Source organism: Talpa occidentalis, unplaced genomic scaffold, assembly GCF_014898055.3.
Source record: "Talpa occidentalis isolate TD23 unplaced genomic scaffold, MPIMG_talOcc4v2.1 talOcc4.2, whole genome shotgun sequence".
Lineage (NCBI taxonomy): Eukaryota > Metazoa > Chordata > Mammalia > Eulipotyphla > Talpidae > Talpa > Talpa occidentalis.
Genome location: NW_023602073.1, coordinates 116,342,460 through 116,360,865, shown reverse-complemented (window position 1 = coordinate 116,360,865; position 18,406 = coordinate 116,342,460). Strand labels below are relative to the sequence as shown.

Genomic DNA, 18,406 nt, shown 5'->3' with positions numbered 1-18,406 from the left:
GAACCGGCGCCGCAGAGGCCGCGCGCAGCTTCGCAACCCAGCGCTCAAACGCTGCCGCCACCGGGGAGGCCCCAATCATGGCAATTTTAAATTCTCTTTCTGGAAGCTCAGAAGTTCTTCCAAGTTGCTGTCGTTGCAATCTGGGGAGTGGTTTCTTTTTGTGGTTGCTTCTTTCCTGAGGAGTTTTTAGGTTGCGTGTGGTTCTTCTACTCCCTACTGTCTGTTTTCTAATTTGTCGTATGCGTTGGGACACTGTGTTGCCGGACTGACTGACATCTTGGGGTGAACTTCTCCGCTCCCCTCTGGCTCTTCCAGGAGCCATCTCTGTCTTTTGGGGGAGCTTTCTGCTGCGTTTTAGGCAGTTTTACTGAAGAAATGTCCTGTTCTCCAATGGCGAAGCGGGATGCAGTCCCTGCGCCTCCGGTTTCAGGCACCCACTCTTCTGCCCCCCGGTCTGCCCCGGACGTGGGTGCCTGCCTCCCTCTGTGGGCTCAGACTGCTGGTCGGAAGGGGCTGGCGTGGAATAATTCCCGGCTGGCCACTGGTTCCTCCAGAAACCTTCTGCCCTTTTCAAAGCAGTCTTAAGAAATGTCCTGTTTTATAGGGTGTTAGTGACTTTTTTTTTCCTGGTCGCTAGGTGGCGCAGAGATCTCTCCTATTGTCCTTGGGGGGCTGTTTTTCGCCTCCCCCCACCCCGTGGGACAGAGAACAGATCGGGATGGTAGGGGACACCTCAACAGCTTTGGGTTGCTGTGTCTGCCTTGTGCCCCACCGTCGTGGAGAACCCACGCCCCGAATTTTCGTGCCCCGGGTCTCAGTTCAAAGCCCTCAGTTCCAGGACGCGGGCTGTAGCCCAGTTCAGTGGCGCAGGAATGGCGCCTTTTGCACCCAGCTCCCGTGCCTGGGCGCCTGGTTCCTGCTCACTCAGGGAGGGACCTTCACCTCAGTGAGGACCTCCACGCGTCTCTCCCGCAAGCCTAGGTCGTCTCCCCACAAGCCTAGGTCGCAGGCGCGGGGACCTGGGCAGCCGCGATCCAGGTCTGCACTTGCTTTTCAAGCTCCCCGAGCGCTCCGCGTTTCCGCGCCAGCTTACCGGCAGCCCGGGCTGTGTGTGCGTCTCCCGGGTCTTTGTTCTTCTCTAATGGCGCCGGAGCCGTTCGCTCACCCCGCGGCGGATCCTGCAGGGTTCGCCTCAGCTCCCGTTCACGGGGTGTGGTGGCTGCAATAGTTCCTTTCCACGCACAGTCCCGCTTGCTGCCTCGTTTGTTCTTGTGGGCCGTTTTGGTTTGTTGTTTCCTCCTCTCTGCCGGTCAGAGAGTGCCGCCTCTGTGGGCGGGGGAGGGGAGCAGGGTTCTGCGCTTCCCTCCCTTCTCGTCCTCTTTTATGGCCACTTTCTTCTTCGGGCAGTTCGCTGGCGTCACCCGTTTATCTTCTGTGTCCCACTTCTCACTGGGACCTGCCGCTTTTCCTCCCTATTCAATTTTTTTAATGGGAGATCTTACTCGCAGCGTCTCCTCGCCGCCATGTTGCTCCGCCCCCTCTAAACCACATCTTCTTGATCCAGTCATATATTTTTGGGCATTTGGGTTGTTTCCATAGCTTACCTTTGTATTGTTGTTTTTTTTTTTTTTTTAAGTGATGGCGATGAGTTCATTGTCAAGGAAACTGTCAAGTAGAATATATTATAGTTGCTTACTTGGAATATTAAACAGCTATTTGTTTAAATGACTGTAAACACAGAAAGCTGTTTATGATATTGAGTTAGGTAAGGTATAAATATAATGTTATATCAATAGAAAACAAGCCTTTGAACAAAATAAAATGGAACATAAATATAGCAAAATGTTAAAATGGGACTTTAGGTTTGACTATGGGTTTGTTGTGTGTTCTCTCTATGTTCTACTTTTAAATTTTTTTTTTAAAGATTTATTTATTTATACATGCAAGAACTGGGGTACAGGCCAGAGGTGTGGGGGTTGGTGAGAGAATCTACCAGAGACAGAGTGGGGAACAGAACAAGGGATTGACTGAAATACACTGCTGAGCGGAGCAAGCAGGAGAGTCAGGAGAGGTCTGCTGCACCATGTGGGTTAGCTCTTTGGCTGGGGTTCGAACTTGTGCTTCAGTGGCTACAGTTAGCTTCATAGGTTACATCTTAACCCCTTGCGCCACCAGGGAGGCTCTATTCTATTTTTTTAAATAAAAGTATATTTTAATAAAAAACAAATAACTATCTTTTTAGACCTGTATTTTAATTTAGTTAAAGTAGTTCCCTGGTCAGTTTGACCTTTCCCCAGGAGTGCAGGCATCTGCAGGAAGGGGTTGGAGACAGAAGTGTTTTGCCTTCCTGTGGCCTATGCTGGGAATGGACAAGTCTGGGGGGCTGTTGCCTGGTCCTGCAGGGTGGGAGCTCCATATGCTGCCAGTGTGGCCATAGGAGCATGACAAGGGCTGGCTCAAGCTCAGGGACCCAGGGGTCTACAGCATGATTGTGTGGGTAGGTGGTAGAGGGGAACACCTGCTGAAGTATAGCAGAGAGGAGTGTATGTTCTGGAATACTCCTGAAAGTCCATCTCTGATGGTGCTAACGATCACATATGTGACATCAACACCTGAGTTATCGTCATATATCCAGCTCAATTTTTTTTCATCAACTAATTAATGGATAAAACCCATTGCCAAGAGATTTTAAAGACCAAACACCATCCAACTTTTGAACATGGAGTCAATGTTCTGAGAAAGAATAATGTTTTCTGGCATCAGTGTTGGTCAGCTCTGCCAAGTGTGGATGTACCTAGAGTGTGACTGCATTAACCATCATGAAGATGTTAGAGTTGTATAGTTTGAATCATTATATGGCTCACTTGGATGGTTGCCCCCATGCCAATTTTTTTTTAAATGTTTGGTTCATATTCGGTGTTTAATCATCCACATTTGTGGTAGCAAAATGCACTGTAAACAAGTAGCCAGGCAAAATATGCATTTGAGTTCATTGTTGTCAAAAAGCCTGATACAGGTAAGATGGGATCATTCTTCTGTTTGTTTTGCTCTATAATTATCGCCAATATTTTAAATTTAAGCATCAGTTAGAAGGATAAACAATAATCTGTGTCTGAAATGAGACCACTTTTCTTTGAAATACCCTGAAATAGCCAGGAAGAAACAAAGTTGATAAAGTACTTACTTTAGAAAATACAGGTTTTTTTTAAGAATAAAATATATAAGATATTTTAAACACAAATTTTACTTTTAAACTTCTAAACATCTTTGGATATAGGATAGATAAGAGCTTTCAAGGTCATGTGTGCCAATATCCTGACCCTCAAAATGTTTAAGAAGTATCGTATTTTGCTTAGTAGAGATTGTTTTCCATCTAAGGGATTGCTGAGTTTTTGTTTTGAGAGACCAAAGTAACTGAGGCTCCTTTCAAAGAAACACATCTCTTTTTCAGTCTCAGATCTAGTCCAGGATCACAAAACATTTAGTTGGTTTCCCTTCACTGGGGTAGTTCATTATTAGACTCTCGTTATTTCTTACACAGTTTTGAAGAGTACTAGCTAATACTTTGGATAATGGCTGTTGATTTGGGTTGATTTGCTATTCCCTCATGATTAAATTTAGATTATGCATTTTTGGCAAACATAACATTATCCCTTTTTATAGTTAAAGACTTGTTTACAGCGATTTCCAATATTAGAAATTGCAAGTTCACATTTCCCCCCAGGAATAAGAACTAAATCTGCTTTAGGTTGTTTGCCTCCCTTTCACTGCTTTTGTCAGACAGTCTTTTTTTTTTTTTCTGCAAGACTGCATACCTCTGAATTATTTCAAGGGTCTTCTCCAATTAGTTGTTTGTTGTGCAAAGAGGTCAGTATAATAAGAGACTTTAAAATATTAGGTGATACCTCCTTTTCAGAAGACAAGTTGAGAAAAGAAACTCATTTTTTATTTGGGTACCTTAAAACAGTGGAAACTTGACTAAGGTAGCCAAAGCTAAACCTTAAGGTTAAACAAATTTACTTTTTTTTTTTAAATTCACTTTCAAACTTGGAATTTGAAGAGTCCAACATGGAGTCTTTAAATAATGCATTTAAAATTTTTTAATAGTTGTTTAGTACAGTTCAGTTTGCTGCATTAGTTCTGATTCTCAATCTCCCTTTTATATTCATGATGTAAGATAAATAATATGAAGTTGCTTATATATAGAACATTAAAATATCTTGAAATTTGGGGGAAAGCTGATGCTGATTCAAGCATTGTGTCTTTCAATATGCCTACATTTAAAATATGAAATATTGGGGGGGAGTGGCGGGGAGAGGAAGGACTAAGGGTCAAAATAAGGGGGGGGTGCAATTGTATGGGGAATATAACCAAGATGAAAATGCATACATTGTGCAAAAATGAAAAATGATGTAAGAATTATATAAAATAAAATATTAAAAAAATAAAATATGAAATATCTAATACTGTTTTATTTATGAAACTGAACTTTTATTTGTGAACTGAAGAGGGAATGCTGTGAATTCATAATGAAGATCATTTTTCTCAACTAATTAGTGACCCTGTAACCTTCATTTGCCCTATGGCTAAAATCCACTGATAGTCTTGCTGAACATAAAGGGCCTACAGTTTGAAATATCTGAGAGGCTTGTTTCTGCCATCACACCACTCTTAGGGACCCTGGAGAACTGTCATTTCTGTTTTCCTGATATTTCAAGAAGATTTCCTAGGTCCCAGATTTCCCCTGAAAGTTTATATTCTCCCAATGAGTGGAGTTTAGGGTTTTTGCTGGTGCCCCTGAAGACCACCTGAATAGGTCTTGGTGGGAATCAACTTCTGGTCTCAAAGGACCTTGTTGGGATGGAGTCTTTTGGACTTCTCCAGCTAGGTCACTGTGGATCTATAAAACTAGGCTGGCCTTCAGTGTGGGTTGAGGTTAGCATTTTTTTCTGCCTATACTTAAGACTAGGAACACTGGAGTTGGACTGCCTGGCTCCAGATTCCTGCCTGGCTGCTTATTTTTTAATTTACTGACCTTGAATAAATTACTTACTCTTTCTGTACTACATTTCCTTAACTTGAAAATGGTCAAAATAATAGTATCTGCCACTAATGGGTAATGGATAATAAAGGTACATGCACTTACACAAACACACACACACACACACACACACACTTTTTAAGATGCACACTTATATGTCTTGAAAGCATAATGCCTGGCACATGTAAGCACTCAGTAAAAATAACCATCATCATCACTGCTCTTCCTTATTCCCCTCCTCCTTTTCCCCCCTTAGTTGTTTCTTAGGTGTCTGAGAGCAGAGAACACACTGATCCCCTCTCAAGATGCTGAGCACAAGGCTGGGCTGCATCAGCACATCCTACCTATTCCTCCTGTTGTGTTCTTGGTACATAACATTGCCTAAACTTCAAGTCTGTTGTATGGGCTTACTTAGCCAAAACTAGCTTCTAGCACAGATTTTTCTCCATCTAGCATTGTCAGATGAGCAGAGAACACAGAGTCTCTAAACCCATAGACTGTTTGGTTTGATTGTTTAGTTTATTTTCCCTGCCACTGTCAATCCATGTCTTTGTTTCTATTTTTTCTTAAAGAATTATTTATTTGTGCATACAAGAACCAGGGTATAGGCCAAAGGTGCTGGGGCAGATGAGAGGATTCACCAGAGGCAGAGTGGGGAGCGGAACAGGCAGACTGACTGAAATACACTGCTGAGGGGAGCAGTAGGGAGACAGGCAAGGTCTGCAGCGCCATGTGGGTAGCTCCCTGGCTGGGGTTCAAACTCCTGCTGCAGAGGCTGCGGTTGCTTCACAGTGCTGTGATTAACCCCTTGTGCCACCAGGGAGGCCCTTTGTGTCTATTTTTTATGGCGCCTCCTGATTTTCCCCTCTCCTTCTACTAGTCTCCTTCCCCTGTAGCCATCAAAGGTTATCTTGTTAAATATTGTCTAATAGATTTTCCAGAATTGTTAATTTGCCTCACTCTTTACAGAATCTTGTTAATATGGCATTCAAGGCTCACTCACTCTCTCCCCGACCCATATTTCCATCCTCATCTCTGAATCTCCCCATCTCCATGCCTTTTCCTAAGCACACCATACATTTTCATGCCCTGGGATATTTGTTATTGTTCCTTCCATCTATAGCCTTTCTCTCTGCTCTTCCTATACTTTTCTTGATCCTTCTAAAACACACACACACACACAGTAAATTCAAACCAAGCCCATTGCTATTTACCCTGAAACGTCCCTGATGTCCAGCAGCTCCAGTCTTTTCCTCTTTTGGGTTCATATTGTTAGATTTTTTATCTCAGATTGAAATAATTATTTTAGCCTTTGTACTAGATATTGGGTTCCCTGTTTTAGTCATCCTTTTAGTATTTCTGGTTGCTTAATAGAGTCTTAAAATTACAAATATTCAGCATACTATTTAATACATCTACTAGCATGTAAGCTTGATTTTTGGCAAAAGTTATATATTTCGAAATCTAGATTTTTAAAAATGATAAACTAGAGTATTCATATTGTAGGAAGATTCACTGTAAGATGTCTTGATCTATAAGTATCCCTTTTATATTTAATAAATTTAAAGGTGTACTTTATATAAATTTTAAAAAATGTTTATTATATAGAAATTTTATTGTACTATAAAATAGTATTCAGGTTACCTGCAATAGAGTTCACCTATGTGCTGTACACTGAGTTTAGTGCTTTACTTACTAAGTCTTTTAACCCTCATAGTTGCCGGGTGAGAGGGACATTATTAATATCCGTACAGAAACTGCTCAACAGTGTCAAGTAACTTGCTTACAATCACTTGGCTGGATCTAGGGCTGGTGTCTGGGCATTTGCCTACAATAAAATCCTGCTCTTAAACTGTGCCATACTGTTCAGTATGAAAAACGCCATCTGATCCTCTAGCTTGTGTGTAAGGAGATCAGCGCTGTGATTCTTGTTTGTCATTGGCTGAAAAAAAAAATAGAAACATCTCTCTAGATCTCCCATGGGGTATCCTGAGAATAGAATAGAGTGCTAAGAAATCACTCACATACACATACTAGTATAAATTGAAGATTTAAAAGAGGTTTCTTGGTCAAAATGTTTAAGAAAGCATCATAGTTAGTAATAGAAAGATACCTTATTGTAATCAGTTCAGTTCGTTGTGCTCTGCTAAATGATTTGCACTGTAGGAAAACCAGGAAGTTCAAGAATTGTTCTCTCACATTTCCTGCACTTCCACCTCCGCCTCAAATATTTTTTTAACTATTGTCTGACTTGAAAGTATAACGGTGTAAAGTCAGCTGTTGATATTTATATTGCACTAGGATCAAGAGTAATGGGAAAAGTAGGAAATAATACAAAGTGTTTTGACTCATAATTGCAACAAGATTTTTATGATAATATTTTAGAATGATTCATATCTGGCAAGTAAAATAAGATTTAATCATTATGGCTTATCTATTGATTTTATAAAAATCCCAAGTAGGGAGAAATGCAAGAATCATAGTCTTTATTTTGCAAATGGTTTATTTCTCATAGACATATTATGGAGAAAGCAGAATTCCAATGGCTTCTAAAGATAAAAGAAATTTCCAACTTGTCGAAGTTATTTTATGCCACAGACACCCTAAAACTATTAATCTGCCCTATGGCTGGAAATACTTTTATGGAAATTCTTGAGAACTTCATTTTGTTTGTTTATGTTGCCTTTTATGCCAAGACAGAATTCAGAAAGAATCTAAAACTTACAAAGATTATATCAGCCAGACTGTCCCACACAAGATATTTTATTAACATAATCTTTAAGCCTCAAGAAGAAGCTATTGGCCTACTGCTCTCCTTCTCCCAAATAGCTCCCAGGAGTTGCACTGTGATTTAGTTTCAGTAATTACTATCTTTTGTTGGGAGCAAAGGAATGGCCTAGGTGGGTCTTGGAGTGCCAGTGTTAAAGCACTTCTTGACCTTGTTGGGTCTCATAGCCCCAAGGAAAGCTGCACCTTTGTTTAGGAATCTACTGGTTCATTTATCATCTGTCACTGATTTTTGTCTGGGAACCAGAGACCAGAACTCTCCAGGGATACCACTTACATTCTTACGTGACTGTGCTTTTAATGTCACAGTCCAGGAATATCTCTTTTTTATGTTAATTTCCCTCCTTTTCAAAGAAAATGGCCCTGAAAGTAATGTCATTCTGTATAATGACCTGATTGCAATTAGCAATCAAGGACCAAGCCTGTCATTTGACTGCAAGAAAAAAACAAATGGAAAAGGGACACAAGTCTGGCGTCTGCAGCCTCAGCATCTGGAGAGTGTCTCATCCCTGAGCGCGGCTCCCCTGGCAGCCGAGTCTGCTGTGGTCCTCACTGGGACCATCATTTAGGCCCCTTGGCATATTCTTCTCTGCCCTGAGAAATTAAATGTGTGCTTCAGTAGGTGCTAGATTAATGAAGGTTTTGTGGGGGGAGGTTTGTTAAGTTTGATTTGTGAAACTCTCTCAAGAGTTATATTTTTCCCTCTGTGTTTTTCACCACTGAAAGCATAATTTGGGTGAGGGATGGACGAAAGGGAAGAACTCTTTCTTTTTTTTTAATAGCATGCATACCACTTTTTAAAACAGGTCCCTGTCACAGATGAAACAATAACTTAGTTTCATCAATTTCAAGATCACCTGAATGACTTGGAACAGTTGCTAACCAAACTATTACCGCCTTGTGATATTCAGAGACAGCCCATGGAGAACAGAGCAATACTACTCCTGGCTGCCCATGTCATCAGCTTGCCAGATCAAGGGGGTTCCTGGCTTGGATCTGGCAGACAGTTCATTCTTAGGACAGTTTTCTTTGATTCACACATAGAAAAATAAAGGATTTCCCTCTCAGCTGCTCATGGAACAGTAACTCCAAACAGGGGATGTGTTGAGAGGAACTGGCCTACTGTACTCAAAGAAGGCGGCTCCAGAGGTTCCCCGTGCTTTATCCCTTTTGTCAAAGATATCAATCAGTGCATTGTCTGCTGGGCTTTGCTCTCATGTCTGGTGCCAAATGCCACAAAGCTATTTCAGTAGCTATCACTGATAGCCCACCCCACAACCCAGGGCAACAATTTCACTCAGTAAAGAGTAGAGGTTTTTTTTTTTTCCCCCTGATTTTTCTGCCTCCTTGATGAATTGGCTTTCTTCTGTGTCCCAGTCTGGTGGGAATGTGTGACTGCGAAGTAAGATGGAGCTTGCCTCGCAGGAGAGAGAGGTGAGGGAAGGTGGGAAGTTCGACAGCAAGTTCAAGTGCTGTGAAACTTACCATACTGCCCGCTGTAAAGCAAAGATCTATGCCAGAGTGTGAGTCCTATTTTTAGGTTGGCTGAAATTCTTGAGCCACTCAAGAAGTCTGTGAATTGAGACAGGTTTACCCATCCAGGAACACTGCCCAGAATGGTGCATGTGGCCACAGTCACTGAACTCTCGGGTTTCCAATGAAACTGGCTTTGTGAATGTGTACATGCAAGTTGCAGACCCTTTTCAAAAGTCAGGTTGGAGGATATTCATTTGGGCAGCCATGGATGGAGAGAGGCTTTTGTAAGAAAAGATACCATCCTCCAGGAAGTCTGGCTGAAAATTGAGACCATTGCTTAGAACAGTCTTACAGGAGTTTTCAGTGAGTTCCCATTAATTATTTTTTCCCTCTGCCAGTCACATTTTTCTGTTTCATTTCTTTTGCCTTTTAGCATAAACACAGTTATTATCTTCCAGTTTGTGAGCCCTTCAGACAGGCAATAATTTGGATGTTTTGCCCTAGGTGATACAGCAGCCAATACTCAACTTCTGTTCCCCACCCTAGACTAAAACTGCCTCCAGCTATTGTGATAGTTGTGACTGCGATGAACCTTTCAAAATAACTTAATAATGGCCTTTCTGTAAAGAGGGAATCTCCTATCTCCTTTAGGGTTTAGTTGTATTTTTCTAGCACATCTATAAGAATGTGAGGGAGATTGGTCCCGTGGGTAAGGATGATTAAAGGAGTGTGTTGACATTTTCTTTCTCTGAACTTCCAGAAATTTTTACATGGCTGTCATGAATTTGGAAGGACCCAGACGAGTTAGTTTTCCACATTGATGTGTTTTTGGGAAAGCATATTGATTGCACAACAACATAGTGTGATGACATGTACTCTTATCTTTTTGTGTAAAAAGCATAAATTGTGCAGGCTTTCTTTTCAGTTGTTCTATAACATCTCTTTTTTTGCCTTTTCATTATTTTATTTTATTTTAATTAATATTTTATTTTATATAATTCTTACATCATTTTTCATTTTTGCACAATGTATGCATTTTCATTTTGGTTATATTCCCCATACAATTGTACCCCCCCTTATTTTGACCCTAGACCTTCCTCTCCCCTTCCCTCTCCCCCCACCCCCATAGTGTGTCTCTGGTTTATAGTTGCTTGTTGATTTTTATTTTTACTTTGTATTAATTAGTCTTTCATAACATCTTTTAAAAAATTCCAAAGAAATTCTCACAGATAATTTAAACTGCTTACCTTATGATTTTTATTAGAGCTTACTGGAATGCTCTAGTATATATGCTATCATTTCCTCTTAGAAAAGGTAAAGTGTTCATTCATAGCAACCAGTTACTAGTTATCATTTTTACTTTTGGGCTTACAGTGCAAGTATCTTCACTTATCTGTGCAAAAAATATATTTTTAAAAATTGAGACTCCATTGCAGACACCAAGCACAGTAACATGACTCATTTTAATTTGGCAAAAATGCTTGTTACTCTACTTTGACAAAAATGGATTTAATATAAATTGCCTCCCTATAATGCCTGTGGGCATTACTAGTTCATAAAAATCTATATATCCATTATACTAATGATTACGTTTCCTCTTTTGCTTCTTCACACTTCTTCCTGACTTCTTCTATTTTAAAATGATAGGATTAAATATTTTATATATCTTTAAATCAGAATTGGTTTATAAAAACTGACTGTTGCAAAAAGAATATTCAACTTCATTTCAGTCCAAATGAAATTTGGAAGACTGCTGCGTGCAGGTGCTTTACAAGCTGCTGGCAATAAAGTGATGGAGGGAAACTTCCTAACCACACGGAACAGTTTAGAAGAAAAACAGGCCTATTTAATATTGTCTTTTAATTTATTCATTTATTTGATGCTTCTGTACTGCTTACATAGTGCTCATATGCTATGTATTATTGCAAGTAATTTGCAAGTAATTTTATAAGTGGTTCTATAGAGGAAAGTGATCATCTTCATTTTCATTTGGATTTTACTATAATTTAACAATAGGGAACAACAGAGATTGGGACATAAAGGTAAATATACACTTCTCTCTTTTTCTGTCACATCTTCAGAGGTGAGACCTGGACAGAGCAAAAGAGAAATCTAATCCCTTCCTCCAGGAGAGGGGTATTTAGTTCATGATGTCCTGAATCTTTTAACTTTTTGATCCTTATGTTTGTTTTGGCTAGTTGAATTGTCATGGTCTTTTTTTTTCTCCTCCTCCTTCCTTAACCTGATACTGTCTTTGTTATTGCTCTTGACTGTTGTCATATTACTTTATTTTGGGAGAAGTTAATGAAGAAAACCTCTTTTCAAAATTTGTTTTCTCATTCCATTGTCATAGAAGTTATAATGTCTTGCATACATGACTTTCACGAGGACAATTTACAAACTCAACTTTAAGTTGAGTAGTCTTAAAAAGGTCCTGTTTTCTTTCGCTCCAAATCTTATTTTGTCCTTTAAAAGTTCATTGAACTTCCAATTGTTTCTCAAGTAACTTATTCTATTAAATGCATTAAGCTCTAAATTGCATAATTTATCCTGATGTATTTCAAAATACCTTTCAAAACTATTCTGTTTTTTTAAACCTCATCTTACAAGTCAAATTGATTTTATAAATTAACCAAAAATTACCATAAGAGAGAGAAAAGTGTAAACTGTATGAGAATAATAAGAATAATAATTTTTTACCCTATATTTGACAATATTTTAATTCTGGAACTTCCATGAGAAAAAGAAATTTTTTAGTTTCTTTGAACAAATTTAGGAGGCCCCAGAATATCATTTTTGTGATAACTTTCTTTGCTACCTAATGTATTTGACCAGTGTTTTTCGGCCATCTTTTACAAAAACCAAAACATATCTCTTGGGTTCACAAAGAACTAATTTCAGTCATTTTAATCCCTGGAATTGTGTGTATAATCAAGTTCACAGTCAGTCTCTAATTATCAGTGTCAGTGTTAAGCAAAATTTTGGTTGAGTGAAAATGAGAAGCTTACAAATATGTTATCTGGTAAAAATGACAAGTAAGGACAAAAATGCCATATACCAGTTCTTGTGCTAGTTTAAATTTTGAAATGTGCCACACAATTGCTTTGTTCCCAGGTCCCTATTGTGGAAGTATGACCATGCCCTTAGAACTCCGGCTGAACACAAGCGAAGTGACTGTTCGATTTGAGAGTGGATCCCACATTTCTGGGCGGGGTTTTTTGCTGACCTATGCCAGCAGCGACCACCCAGGTATAACTGAAGAATCAACACACCTCTGTAAACCTTTATTTAAGAATTCCTCTTGCAACTTATCATTGTCTCTGGACAGAATTATTACCTCCATTACAGAATTAAGATGTAAGACAAGAGAGGAATATGCTGTTTTGTAAGTAGTTAGGTCTGAAACTGAATAAAGTTGACCCTTGAACAACGTGCTTTAAACTTTGGAGTCACTTATGAATTTTTTTCTGTGCACAGTTTCTATATTCCCAAATTCAACCAACCACATAGGTACCTTGGTTGAATCTGTAAATGTGGAATCCATGGGTCGGACATGGATTTTACTTGACTGTGGGGAGTCGGTACCCCAAACTTCCGCTGTTGTTCAAGGTCAACTCTACTTTTATAATAATGTTAGATTGATCAGTTGACTTTTTTATGACAAGGTTGATTTCAGTTTTTCTAAGAATCTGAAGCCCTCTCCTAATTCTTTCCTAGCTCCAGGGATAAGACTTTTAACCAATGGGGACACACACACACGCACACACACACACACACACACACACACACGAGTGCACCCGCATAGGAGACTTGTAGTAGAAGCAGGCTGAGGTCACTGTACACAGTTTCCTAACCACAGAGGCAACACATGAGCAGGTGAGAAGGGAAGTGTGAACAATGATGAGAGAGGAAATGTCCAATGTCCTCCCCATCCAGGTCTCCTATACCCCATTGTGATTGTAGTGCAGCTAGTTCACATCTGCCCAGGATCACTAAGATACCCAAAGTTTCTATTCTCAGACAGAAATGATGTGAGAAAGGTGATGGCACCATTTATTTCCCTCTTGGTCAATTAGGTCTGCAATCCTAGCAGTCTTAGAGAAAACTACTGTAGCACGCATGTGACATTTTGGAAAATATGCTAGATTGATCCTAAATGCATCAAAATCCACACTATCTTAGTATCTTTATTATAAATCTTTATACCTGATAGATCAAAGATGATGGGCTATGTTCTCAGTAAACTCCTGAATCTGTGGTCATTCAGATGCCACAGGAGCATTTTTTAAATGTTCCTGAATCTTACTGTGAACCACATTGGACTTTTGAAATTGTTTTCTGCCTGCCAGAGGAGGTTATATACATAATCTTAATCTTTGTAGGCATATAGTAGATAGTTACTAATCAATGTTGGCTTTTTCTGCTGGAAATAGATTCTGTTATATTTCACTGCACAATTGCAAAAAAAAAAACAAAACCCCATCATTGGTGGTAGGGGAAAAAATGAAGGAAACTGATTAAATCCTGGAGAAGATATTTCACTTTTATTTTTTCAACAGAAAAATAAGTGCTTAAAATTCTTTTTATTTCAGAAGAAGTCTTTAGAGTATGAGTGTCCTAACTTCCATTCACCCCACTAATTGCAATTATCTTTATTTATGACAGATTTAATAACATGTTTGGAACGAGCCAACCATTATTTGAAGACAGAATACAGGTAAATAGAGGTGTCCTAGCTGTGCTGCAGTCAGTGTACATTTTTTCCTTTATAGTCAACCAGATAAAGTTCCTTATTCTTAATTTTTAAAAATCACCTCAGTTGTAAAACAAGGAATATTTGAAATAGTTTCTTATACAGCAGAGGTGAGCAAACCTTTTCTGTCAAGTATTCAATAGTAAATATTTTAGGTTTGCAGGATAGCCCAGTCTCCCTTGCATCTACTCATACAGCTTCTGTTGCTACTATTGGACAAAGTCAGCTGTAGACAAATGAGCATGCCTGTGTTCTGACAAGCTGTATAAAACAAGCACAAGTCTGCATTTGGTCCCTGGGCCAGTTTTCTGATCCCTGAGCTCTATAGTTACATGAGCCAAAATGGAGTCTAAGTGGTTTTTATTTTAACCTGGCCAGCATTTAAGAGTAACTTCTCTCATTTTTTGAAGGGGGTTCATTTTGTCTTTCCCTAGAGAAACCTAGTAAGAATAAGGAGATGAAATTTTTTCTCCTGGGATGCTACTTAATCGCTCTGATGTATGTTTCCTCATCAATACAGAAAGGGTCCAGAGCTGGATTTCAACTTGACACTACTGAAACGTTGGGGTGGGTGGTTCTTTTTTGTGAAAAGTTGTGCATTATTGGATGGTTAGCAGCATCCCTGGCCTTGAACTTCTACTTGCCAATGGTGATAATCAAAATGTCTCCAGACATTGCCAAATGTCTCCCAATTGCAAAAATCATCCCCCAGTTGAAACCCACTGGTCTGAAGATCATCATCAACAACATCAACAACTGCAACTCTTTAGAGTGCTGCTTTCTTAGTGCCACGTACAGCTCTCTGGACTTAGGATATAAGTGACTAATGTGAATGTTTCAACATGCCAAAGCCAAAATGTTTTTGAAGACACATTTGGTGGCAAGAAACAATTTGACAACAAATTTAGACTAAATTAACAAGTATACATTTAGTCATTCTATGCTTGGCTTGCACTATTCATATATGTGATGCAGAGATATTAAGGTTTTTGTTAATACGTTCAGGTCTCACTGGAGTCTTACACCACAAACATCATTGTCACTGTTTCACTTTTCTAAATTAAAAAAAAAATCTGAATTTTGAATTACATCTGGCTCTGAGTTAGGATAAAGAATTGTAAAACTGTAATAGAATTCCTGTTATTTTTATTCTTAATTCCTTGATTAGAGCTGACTCCAGGAAGTCAATGGGAAAGGATTATGAAACATTTATTTGGGTAGTTTCAATAATTGGATGTGGCTGCACATCTAATTTGCTAAGTCAGCAGGAGGAAACTAAAAGGAAATGAACTAAAAACAACTGCTATTTTGGAATCTGGACGGCTACATTCTTTTTTAAGTAAACATTATTGTAATGTAGTATATATACAAGCCAGAGCATATGGCATTCATCTTCAAAGCTGTCGATGTTCTTATAATATTTTGACTTTCTTTTTAGCCCTTTTTTTTCATAGAAATATAACTGTCCCTTATTACTTATTTATCTGTTGATGTTTGAAAGAGCTACAGATGAGGAAACTGAATTTAAGGGGAATTTTCTGCAATATTGAAGGTCACAAAGCTAGCTAGGTAATAGCAGAATCAGGGTCACATCATGCAAAACTCCTTCAACTATACCATATTCCATGACATGTTTCTGGAAAGTTTCTGAAAAATGACTGCTAAATATATCGAATCCTAATTTTAAAATAAACCTTTTTTTAGCTAAACGCATAGAAATGAAGAGTAGAAAGTGGTTAGGTGGGGAGGTTGGGGAAATTGGAAGAGGTTGATAAAATCATGCAGACCTTCAGCTGTAAGGTGAATAAAGTCTGAGAACTTAATGTGTAACATGGTGACTGTAGTTGGCAATAATATATGTAATTAAAATTTGCTGAGAGTAGAATTTACATGTTCTCACCAAATATATATAGGGGTGTGTGTGTGTGAAAATATATATGAATGCGTTAACTATTTGAGAGAAAGCCTTTCACAATGTATACATATAAAATCATGATGTACACTTCAAGTATCTTACAATTTTTGTATCTTATACTTTTATTTGTCAATTATACCTCAATAAAGCTGAAAAATACACCTTCTTTTCTAATTGAAAGTAATTCATATCTAATGTACATCATCACTGTCCAACATTAGCCATGTGGCTAACAAGCACTTAAACTGTGGCCAATCCAAGTTGAGTTTTGCTATAAATGCAAAATACACAGCAGAGTTTGGAGATATCAGAAAAAAAGACTGGAAATATGTCATTAATATTTTTTCTGCTCATTACACGTGAAAATAATAAAATTTGAACATATTGGGTTAAGTAAAATATATTATAGGTATTAATTTTGCCAATTTCTTTTTACTTTTTAAATTTTAATGTGGCCACTAGACTATTTAAATTTATATGGATAACTTCTCTTATCTTCCTATTGGATTGGTGCTATTAGAGTGAATCTAGATATCACAGAGTAAAATAATAAAGTTCCCAAAATCCTACTCCTAGAGAGAATTCAGAGATAATTCTTTCTTGTCTTTTTTTAGCCACAAAAAAACATAGTTTTGGGGTATGTTAAGCATTTCTCTTTATAAAGACAAGATCATGCTGTATTTCATGTTTAGTTATGCTGTATTTTATGTTATGTTTTATTTTATGCTGTATTTTATGTTATGTTATTTTAATGTTTAGAAACTTATCTTCTCCCTTAAAATATGTCTTAGACATCTTGTGATCAATTAAGATGCATTAGGGAAACTCATTGTTTAGTAGAGATTATCATGAATCCTTATATAAAACAAATAATTGTTGTAAAGACTTGCCTTCAGAGTAACATTTTAGATTTCTGTTTTCTGATTTGTTATTAGAACAAAATATCCCCCCATGTTCAAAGCAGGAGAGAAAATACTTTCAAATCTTATGTAATACTTTTGAATTTAAATATAATTTCATTAAATTATAAATATTTTATTTTCTTTTTCTAGCAAATTCTGCCCAGCTGGTTGTAGAGACATAGCAGGAGACATTTCTGGCAATGTGGTGGATGGCTATAGAGATGTAAGTAATTTTATGGTAGGGAGGAAATTAAAAGAGTAGATACTTGTTGCTTTCCCATAATCATTACAAATAAAAATCAATAATATATAAAATTCTTTAGGTAGATAATTGATTCTTATCTGAGAATAAATGAAATAAGGCTGTAAAAACCAAGGTAATTCATGCATTCATTTGTATTTTTAGCATTTCCAATCAAGCATATTATAAATAAAATGGTAAATAAAACCCTTTGAACACCTATTCCTGTAATTCATCTATTTTTATTACATCATCCTGTTTCTTATAATTTAATCTCTTCATTTTAATGTTCTTGGTTCATGTAAGAGAGCCAAGGTCATGCGCATCACATCACAGTAGAGACATGGTTTCTAGGGCCAATAAAGTCATCTGCCTGTTCTTATATATTATTCCCCTCCCTCCTTGCACCCCAGTTTTTTTATGCTTTATGAGACTCTCTTGGTTATACGTTGTTCCCAGAGGAAAATAAATTCACAAATTGTTTTTATAAAGGATGAGTCTTATTTCCAGATACACAACCCTTCATTTTTTCCCTGTGTATAGATTCCCTGTCCTGAAGTCTAGTATCTGATTTTTTTTAAATTTATGTAGCTATTTAAATACTTGAGTTTACAGCTTATGAAAACTGACTCGAATTATTAAGAATATGAAAATCTGACTAATGATGGAATTGTAAGAGTTATTGACATGTGTCTTGGGGAAAATAGACATATTCTTGCAGATTGATAATTCATTTCCAGCAATAGGAAAAACTGAACTTTAGTTTTTACTTTTTAGCATGTCCTGATTCTGGGAGCAGTGGAGTTTGTTATTTTGCTGTTTGTTTCCTTTTTCATGTATTGTCTTTATTTATAAGATTGATACAAGATATTCATATGACTTATATATTGATTTATATTACCTCAGCCTGAACATCTACTAGGCTAGACTACTCCTAAATGACTTCAGAAAGTTAACTGAGAGTAATGGAAAGTTCTTACTTACTATTTTCCTGCCCAGTACCAGAAATGTAAGGTTCTATGTAATAAGAGAAATAGCCTGGTGTTCTCTTATTTCAGATGTTTATCTTGCCTCCTCCTGACAGAGCAATCTAACTTGTTGTCATAAGTAAGATGGCTTTCTGCATGATGGATCTGAGTAGTATGATTTGCAACTGCTAACAAACAGGTTTTCTATTTGACAGACTAACTGGTTTTGTACGATTTGCTTTTAGAATGATTTTACCTGGAGGGAAAATTTGCATTTTGAAAACTAAACTCTTCAAAGAGGTCTGACTAGTACCTTTCTTGGT

General features: G+C 37.9%; 1 protein-coding gene across 1 annotated transcript; it reads left to right on the top strand.

Annotated features, from left to right (window-relative positions):
* The first annotated feature begins 12,273 nt into the window (after positions 1 to 12,273).
* Positions 12,274 to 18,037, top strand: LOC119251513 (discoidin, CUB and LCCL domain-containing protein 1-like). Its single transcript, XM_037518770.2, has 4 exons — positions 12,274 to 12,553; positions 13,970 to 14,021; positions 17,025 to 17,097; positions 17,972 to 18,037. Exons 1-4 carry the CDS (start codon positions 12,352 to 12,354, stop codon positions 18,035 to 18,037), a joined length of 393 nt encoding a protein of 130 aa, XP_037374667.2. The 5' UTR covers positions 12,274 to 12,351.
* Positions 18,038 to 18,406: the final 369 nt, after the last annotated feature.